The sequence below is a fragment of the Notothenia coriiceps genome, unplaced genomic scaffold, assembly GCF_000735185.1.
Source record: "Notothenia coriiceps isolate Sejong01 unplaced genomic scaffold, NC01 NC01_scaffold00019351, whole genome shotgun sequence".
NCBI lineage: Eukaryota > Metazoa > Chordata > Actinopteri > Perciformes > Nototheniidae > Notothenia > Notothenia coriiceps.
Genome location: NW_011352052.1, coordinates 1,016,238 through 1,025,763, shown reverse-complemented (window position 1 = coordinate 1,025,763; position 9,526 = coordinate 1,016,238). Strand labels below are relative to the sequence as shown.

The 9,526-nt window shown below is 41.6% G+C and overlaps 1 protein-coding gene across 1 annotated transcript in view; it reads right to left on the bottom strand.

Annotated features, from left to right (window-relative positions):
• The window catches only part of LOC104951917 (dynamin-3-like), an 8,917-nt gene extending 771 nt beyond the window's left edge, over positions 1–8,146 (bottom strand). The window contains exons 1-7 of the mRNA XM_010778653.1: positions 8,112–8,146; positions 7,404–7,477; positions 6,817–6,966; positions 6,524–6,727; positions 5,066–5,164; positions 4,555–4,715; positions 16–259 (exon numbers count right to left, since the gene is read on the bottom strand). Of these exons, the coding sequence (XP_010776955.1) occupies positions 16–259; positions 4,555–4,715; positions 5,066–5,164; positions 6,524–6,727; positions 6,817–6,966; positions 7,404–7,477; positions 8,112–8,146 (967 nt within the window). The remainder of the gene's footprint in view (positions 1–15; positions 260–4,554; positions 4,716–5,065; positions 5,165–6,523; positions 6,728–6,816; positions 6,967–7,403; positions 7,478–8,111) is intronic.
• Between the last annotated feature and the right edge of the window lie 1,380 nt (positions 8,147–9,526).

Below are 9,526 nucleotides of genomic sequence, written 5' to 3'. Positions count from 1 at the left end.
CCCTGAAGTCTTTGCCGTGTGCTCCAGTGCGACACATGGCCAAGCACAGGGAAGCACGGCGCACATCATCCGTCGCTGCGAGGTTCTCTGCGTGACGCCTGCGTGTGTTAGAGCCTTTACAGTAAGGCCCCAGGATCACTGGCCGATCACCTGAGAAGTCGCGGACACCGCACCGACTCGTTGCGTCGCCGGACTCTCCTGCGTATTTGGCCCCGACTTTCGCCACTGCAACCACCGCAACCGAGCGAGCAGCTATGAACTGCGTATGCCGTGAGTGGCATAACTCTCCTTACCAGCGGCGAGCCCAGGTGTGTGTTATTCTTCATTTCAAAAAGAGCAACAATCGGACGACCGCGATAACAGAGAGAAGAACGCAGACTCCGTGATCTAAACAACAACAATAGCCGTTTTTCTTTCCATTTTCACTCTTCCGTCCTGAAAATGGAAAGAAAAACGCCCTATTCTTGCTTGTTCTGATCACGGAGTCTGTTCTTTCTTCTCTGTTTTCCGGTCGTTCCGGTGGTTGCCTCTATGAATGACGAATACACCTAGCCGCGCCTGCGCTGGTTAAGGAGGAGTTATTGGCCACTCACGCTACGTCAGTTCTACGTGCCTCGGCTCGGATTTGCGAGTGTGTTCCAGTGCGCGAAGTCGGCAAATACGCAGGAGAGTCCGGCGACGCAACAGTCGGTGTCGGTGTCGGCGACTTCTCAGGTGACTGGCCAGTGTATCTGGGCCTTTACTTGTAAAGGCTCTAACACACCAAGCAGTCACCAGAGAACCCGCCGACGCCGAATGTTGTGTCGCCGTGTTCTCCTGTGTCTTGGCCATGTGTCGCACTGGAACACACCGCAAAGACTTCAGCCGAGCACGTAGGAACTGCGCATGCGTGAGTGGCAATAACTCTCCTTACCAGCAGGCGGCGGTAGTGTGTATTCGTCATTCAAAAGAGGCAACAACCGGAAGACAGAGNCGAGCCGAGCACGTAGGAACTGCGCATGCGTGAGTGGCAATAACTCTCCTTACCAGCAGGCGGCGGTAGTGTGTATTCGTCATTCAAAAGAGGCAACAACCGGAAGACAGAGAAGAAGAACAGACTGCGTGATCTAAACAAACAACAAATAGCGTGTGCGTTCCATTTTCACTCTCGTCCTTCGAAAACATGTTTTGTGCGGTACTGGAGCTATCAGCCATTGGAGTGTTGCTTGTGGAAGACAAGCAACCGTTTCACTTCTCATGCACTTTGGCCCGACTGCCCGACCCGACGCATGGCCGATTCAACATTGAATCGGCCATGAAAGGCCATGAAAGGCCAAATAAGGCGTGTCACGGCTGACGGTGCGGGACACACCAAATTGAGTTAGGGCGACAGGGCACGCTTCGTCGTCCGACTAACGAAAACGGCCGATTTCGGCCTGGTGTGTCAGGGCCTTTAGACGCTTTTATCCAAAGCGACTTACATACTCAATACTATGGACAATCACCACAGAAGCAATTTGGAGTGAAGTGTCTCAGGGACACAACGACATGCTGACTGCAGTGGGGTTTGAACCTGTGACCCCCTGATCCGAACACCAACGCACAACCCACTGCGCCACACGCCTCACATGGTATGGTCTGAAAAGACTAAAATGTCCTTCCTGGCATTCGGAAAATGAAGAGTGGAACAGGCGAGCAAGTGTGCGTCATATGAGAGGCCCCGCCTTACATTTTCCGCCACAGATTTGGGGAAATTGGTCCGCGCGCAAAGCATTGTGGGGATTTTAAGACCGCGGAGTCTACACATGTGCAGCCTCGAAATTTCCCGCAACGAAGGACGCCAGCCTCGGTAGAATTCCAAGTATGCTGGACATTGGAACAGTCCTTCGGTGGCACTCGATGACGTAGTATGCTTGAAATAGTGGCTCTGGAGCAGCTTTACTCGAGATTGAGAAACACCCCCTGTGTTTCTCTCCCACACTTGCCTGAAACGCCTCCTTTGGACTCCTTTGTTTACTTCCTCTGACATAGTGCTTCTATTGGCTTGCTCTCCAACACATTGTACATGATGACGGGGGCGGGACATATTTAAGGTGTTGACCAATCACAACAGAGCAGGCCAGCTAACCAATCTATACTGTAAAATATGAAGATACATTTTTATTCATTTATGGAAAACATCTCTAAAAGAATAATCAAAACCACATTCACTAAATCTTATGTAAGTTTTGTCGATAATGTCTTTGTCAATTGTAATTTCACAGATTTGTTCTCCTTGTTTTTAAATAAGCATCTCTTTATGGCCGACCCTCTCATGTCAAACTAAAATAGTTTTTAAGAATGTAATGTCTTGTCATGAAAAGCAACACACTGCACAAAGGGATTATTATATCAGGGAGCGCTCTCTTTCTGAAGAGACAGCTATTCTTTATATGTAAATGGGATCGCTGGATAAAGAAGACTCAGCTTCAGAATGCCGCTTCATCGAGATGCAGTTTGCCAGAAACCAATAAATCACTCTCAAAATGAAAGAAAGCAGGCTGAAAAAGAACGTGCCGCTTTTATTATGAATATCCAAAGCAATATTTTATTGTTATTAAAATCCTCTGGTTCATAGGCAGTCCCTCATATCTCCAGAGGAGCTGTTTTAATATGCTTATAATTTAATATCCTCAGCAGGGTTCATTTTGATCTCTCTGTCTGACACTGCTCCCTTCCCTGCGCTGACAGCAGATGTAGATGTAGTGCATAAGGTGACACTCCTGGATAATAATTTCATGGCAACTATATGATGATATTTCTGTTTTCCATTTTTTTATGTATCCACAAGGTTGGGGACTATTTCATATTTGCAGTGGAAGCCAGTGAATCCCTTCAAAATGATGCAGGGAAGTAGCAGCTTTGCATAATAGTTTTAAAAGTTCACCACTTGAATTATTTCCACTAACAGCGGGAAGGTCAACAACTCATTCGACGTGATGATATTTTAATTCCTAACCAAGACTATTCACATTAGGCCTATTTACATTCTGGTCTGGAGTATGTTTTATTTGAGCCTGGAGCATGACTATGCAGGCTCAGTCTATATTTTATAATAATTAAGGAGTTGTTTCGGAGGGATGATTGAGGGTTAGATAGTGTGTTAAAGGGGCCCTATTATGCTTTTTCGGGTTTACCCTTTCCTGTAGTGTGTTATATAGGTTTTTGTGCATCTAACACATTGTTCGTGATAGACTAAGGGGCGTTATGCATTTACAGTAATAAAGAAATTACAAAAAAAACAGGAGGTTATTTTAGTTTAGTTTGCAGGACATCTCTAAGTGGACCAAGGGCCAGGCCAGCTAACCAATCAGAGCAGACTGGGCTCTGGTTTCAGACAGAGGGTGAAAAGAGGTGCTGCAGCACAGGCAGTATGAGAACAATAAAGAGCTTTTTGAACATTAAAGCATGGAGACATGTCACAGGAGAGGCAAACAATTCAAATGTGTGGCATAAAATGTCGGTTTTAAGGGTGGAAAGTCCATCATTTCAGAGGCAAATTACATAAATACTGACAGGTGCATAGGTGCATAAAGGGGAAGTTAAGAGCACGGAAGAAATAATAATGTTTTTTTTAAATATGTACAGTAGGCGTAGTGCTTGTAGATCAAATCAAACCAGTTCCATGGCATTGCTTAAATAAATACGTGGTTGTCATCACAATCAGAGATTAAAAGAAAACATCCTGCTGTTTGATTATGGGGTTTGGAACGTCAGAAAAAGCTGCCATCATCTCAGAGAAACATTTCACATTGTGTAACCAACAGCAAAACCAATGTGCAGTTTCTGAATGTTAAACGTGTTGTTTATGCGTTGCTTAAATTAGCTTTTTTTGAAAAAGAAAATCCAAAAGTAGAAAACTCGTTTTTTATTTGTATTTTGACCATGTTTAAACGTGAGAGATTTCAAATACATGTTAGGTTATTAGTTTGTCTTTGTATTGCATAATCTTTTAAAATTACAAAATTACACATTTCAACATCATTACAGACCATCATCTGGTTAAATTGTAGCAACTAATAGGCGACTATGAGAATATAATAATTAAAATTGTTTTGTTTTAAAGGCAGACATCAGCATAGAAAGAACTTAATCACACCCTTTTACATTTAAGCCTTCAAACCTTCTGTCACTCGGATTAAAATGACTTTTGAATCATACAGTATTTCAAAAATCCAATCAGTGGAAACGTGTGATATATTTAAGCAATAGCTCACGACAGGCCGTGGTATATGCTCATTATATCACAGCTAAGGGGCGTGGTTCGGCCCGACGCGAAGCGGAGGGTCGACAACCCCCCTTAGCCTGTCATGAGCTATTGCTTAATTATACAACAGTTTTGTCTAATCAATTTTATTATGGAAGAATTGTAGGAAGGAAGAATTGTGAATCAAAAGGGTACCCTAGATATTTTTTCTAGAATGCAGCTTGAAGTAAATGGGATACAAACTGTCTGAGTGTGTGTGTGTGTGTGTGTGTGTGTGTGTGTGTGTGTGTGTGTGCGTTCGTGCGTGCGTGCGTGTGTGTATGTATCACCTGATTGAGGGTCTTCTGCAGGTGTGGTGTGCCCATGCGTTCTGCAATGTGTCTGTACCCCGGGTGGGACAGGAAGAACTTCCTCTCAGCAGCCAAAGCAGCGCGGATGTCTTTCTTTCCATCAATGTCCTTCTGACTGCGGTTCACCACCCCGATGTAACCTAAAGAAAGACAATTATCAGTTGTTCAATGTGAGTTATGGTATAAAGACAAACGTGGATTCCAAAGCACTTGCGACCAAATATTACATTATTATAACATCTACAATTGGAGAGCTGTTCACATGTGGAACAATACAAACAAAGCTGTTAGTCAATTTAACACCATAGTAATTGTTTGATTTCAATGTCAGGAATTACAGGGAAAAGAATGCAGATTGATGATTGGCTGACCCCTACAGAAAAGACACCCTATTTTGGGTAGTATATAAAGTCTGTAAATATTGTAATGTACTAGCTGGATTCCAATCAAGGATTTAATCAAATGTGTGCGTGGGGGGGGGGGTTCTCACCTCTGCGGAGCGGCAGTAGTTTGTTTTCCAGGATGTCTCGTGCATCCGTCCCTTCATCCATCAGGTCCAGCTTGGTGATCACACCGATGGTCCGTAGACCTAAAGACAAAAGCATCAATGCTAATACTGAATCTATCGCTCTTAATGTATATTGACACATGGGATTTTAGGATTCAAACAGATAATTGGAGGTTATAACTTAGCTATTTCAATTCTAATAACCTTCAGTAGAACAGTATATAAACAGTATTTTACAGCCCACACTGCTCGAAACTAAGCCATAACATAGGCTATGTCTACAGCCTTGCTAGCTGTGGTTCTGTACTTTACATATACAGTCTACCATCTTTACTTAGGCACAGTAGAGCTAACTGCTATCAGCATGCTAACATGGTCACAATGACAATTCTAACACGTTTATGTTCAGCAGGGGAGAGATTTACCATCTTGTCGTCCATCTTAATTAAGTTTGTAAGCATGCTAACATTGCCTTAGCATTAGCTTATTACCAGTTTAGCATTAGCACTAAAGTACAGCTGAATATGGTTGGGAATGCAATTTGTTTTGCAGGTATTTTGTCATAAAGTATTAGACAAATTATAATGTCTTAACTGATGATGGCATTAAATGAAATGTTAGGGAGAAGCTGTAGTTATCATTCGTCCTATAATTACAAGCCTGAACCTTTAATAACTTTGTCTGGGTTTAATAAAAGAAGACGAAAGGTTGGGATGATTACATTTAATGATATCTCTACTAATTGTCCTGTCAAATTATTATATAATCATTTAAATACATATATATAGATTATGTCTTATATATGATTGCCTTTTACTTGGTTAAATTCTATTTTTAGTTCTAACTCTGGGATTGACATTTCAGGAAAGGCAAAAGTTGGATTTTTCAAATGGTTAAGGACAGGGGGGTTTTATGGTTTAATGGTGGCGATGTTTAGTTAATGCCTAAGAGAAGTTATGGGCAGTACCAGTTGGCTATTTTTGTTCTACTATAGTGTGACGGTAAGCTGTGTTCTGGGTGCAAAGCCATGTTATCCTCTCAGGATGAAGTTGCTCTGTTCCTGCATTTGAGATCGATTTCAATTGTATATTGACTTTTTTATTAATTTATTAAAATATAACAAAAGACAAACTTGACCATGAATCATTTATCGGTTTCTCTGTAAGGGAATTAGAATATCCTCCACACTAATCTCCTGTAATACATCTATGCTGCCAGGATGTATTTTAATAATGTATCTGTTAATTACGCCTGCAGCCTGCTTTTGCACTGAGGCTAAGATTTATAGAAGGAAGAGTGATTATGGCTGCAAGATATAGAAATTAGCTTTGTAAATTACAGCAAAATAGGTCAAATTTATAAAAATATCCAGCGAAAAGTTATCAAGGCCATTCAGATGATCCTATACATGAACACACACACTCCTCAAGGTCCCCTTACCCTGAGGGTCCACCTCCTTGGAAATCTTGAGGGCGTCGGAGTTGGCCAGGTCAGTGTTGGCCGGTGTGACAGCCAGGATCAGACAGCTGTCCTTGGTGATGAACTGCATCAGCATTTCCATGATCTGGTGCTCGATGTCCACAGGCTGGTCTCCCACGGCAACCTTGGTCATCCCTGGCAGATCGATCAGGGTCAGGTTCAGCACTGAGAGATGTTGATAGGGTATAAGGAAGGAGGTTAGAGGCTGAAAACCTTTACCAAAATGGCTACGTTGTTATTTCTGTGTGTGTTACCATTAGGGGAGTAGACACGGAGGTTGATGGGGACGGTGGAGATGCCCTTGTTGGATCCAGTGACCCTCTCAGTCTCTGCTTCAATCTCCAGACGGACCTCATCAAAGTCCACAAACTTACGGCCCTTACAGTGCAGGAACTCTGCATACTCTACACGGAGAAAATTAGAGATTTAGACAGGAAAGAGGGCAATTAATAGATTGAGGTTATGAACATAGATACAGAAACGTTACGATGGTGCAACAGAGAGAGATGCCACAAAGATGGGGAGTGCAGTATTTGTTTCATTAAACTTGTTGTATAAGCTATTTGAACTATGGATTTTTGAGAAAAGATTGTGTGAACCTGTCAGTTTCACAAAAAACGCTCATGTGTGCTTTGGGGTTGTTTTACAACTCAATTCTCTATAACTCAGTGCATTTTCTGCACATCTGTTTTGCAATGCATTTGATTAAATATTGATTTTAGCTATACATTTTCTATGAGCTAGTACTGTTCATTTTGACTACACACATCAGACTCTATGTTTTGTAAAGTCTGGATTTAAGAGTTCAAACCCTTTCCCAACAGTTGGTCTCTTTACTTGCCCACTTTAGAGTTAACCAGCTGGAGGATGAGCGGACGACGGGTGACGATGCCAGATCCTCTGGGTAAGAAGTCCCTGAAGTAGAGAGAGATATACAAATTAAAACACACTGATAACTTAGGACAGACAAATGGCTGTTTTGGCTGTGTCACAACAATAAAGTGTTAAAGAGCAAGAGCAATCGATTGCACTCTTATTGATCCCTGATTCATTATTCAGCAATGATGCTTTTCCCTCAGTAACTAAACTGCCAATAAGCATTTTGTTTTCAAACATCTCATGTCAGTAATGAATATGTGTCAGCTTCTACCCAAATGAAAAGCTTACAAGCTCTAAAAATCAATCCTCAGTGTCTACGCGTGTACATGTGTGCATTATTTATACATGGCAGGATTACCTTACAACACTATCCATCATAAATACTGCATAGAGAAAGAAGCATGTCTCTTTGTTTCCACTTCGCCTTACATACACGCTCATCTGAATGGAAACTCGTGTTCAATATAATTGGGATCATTTCCAGGTCACTGACTACCAAACTCTCCAGGCCATGAGAATATGTCTATCTGTCTGCTCTTCTCTTTGTGTGTTTGCCAGGTCAGCAGCAAGACTGAGTTTTAGCGTAAGGTAAGCAGGCCACACACACACACACACACACACACACACACACACACACACACACACACACACACACACACACACAGCTGACGTTGCAGTGAGGATGTTACACAACATCCTCCTCATCCCTTCCTGTCACTTTTGAAGCGCAACATGAATAATACCATTACCAACAATAAGACNATCTATCTATCTATCCATCTATCTATCATCCATCTATCTATCTATCCATCTATCTATCTATCTATCTATCTATCTATCTATCTATCTATCCATCTATCGATCTATCTATCCAGTGGCATTTTTATATGTACAAAAGTGGTGGGGCACAAAAACTTAGATGTCTATATATAAGCTTCTGCAGTGAGGTTCATGGCTGGTGAGGCGATGGCACTGACTCTTCAGGTTTACCAATATTATATTTTGACCTAAATCAAAATATAATATTATTTTCAAAAGCTTTTTTAGTCTGATGCTTCGATTACTTTTAAACAGACAGTTCAAGAAAAGGATACCCAAAAAATATAATTGTGTCATTTAAATATTGAATTGTTCTCTCTTAGCAAGATCCCATTTTCAATAAAATGGTGGTTTTACCTTGACTTGAAGATGAAGTCCATGCTATCCTTCTGGACAAAAATCTCTATTACTTTGTTGTAAAAGTCCTCCTTATCTTCTTGTAGTTTCAAAAGTCTATCATAAATCTAATCGATAGATTTATGATTAGAAAATTATAAAAGTAGGGTAGACGTCACATGTGGATATTATCCGGCTGAACAAAACTTGCATTTATCTAACAGGTACGTTTCCCACAGATCTTATTTGGAGCTATTTTCTAAAATGGAGAAATCTCATTGCTTTTTGTGGAGGAAACTCATTCGAGGCTTACTTCCTGGTTTTAGGACGCTTCTCTCGTCTCCTCTTCACACACCACACTTTTCGCGGCACACGTACTTACAGCCAATCAGCTCTGAATTATGTGAGATGACGTATGGTGGGGATGGCAGCTCACTGCCCCTATGGTCATTTTTTTTGCCACACACATTAAATAGGACACTACTCTNTATGGAGAAATATCATTGCTTTTTGTGGAGGGAACCAATGCGCAGCTTACTTCCGGGTTTTAGGACGCGTCACTGCAGCTCTCTCGTCTCCTCTCCACACACCACACTTTTTGTGGCACACGTACTTACAGCCAATCAGCTCTGAATTATGTGAGATGACGTGTGGTGGGGATGGCAGCTAAGTGCCCCTATGGTCATTATTTGTTTGCCACACACATTAAATAGGACAATACTCTGAGCATACGCATTGTAGATTTTACAGTCACTGTTCATTTAGACAGTGAGAGGGAGGGGCATGATCGGGTTTTGTCCCACATGGCTCTAAACAGCTCAATAGGCACACACTGTAGACACTAATTAGAAGAACACAGACTAAAACAGCAATGTATAGACAAATCAGATGATTAAACATGATCTTAAAATATATTTTATATATATATAT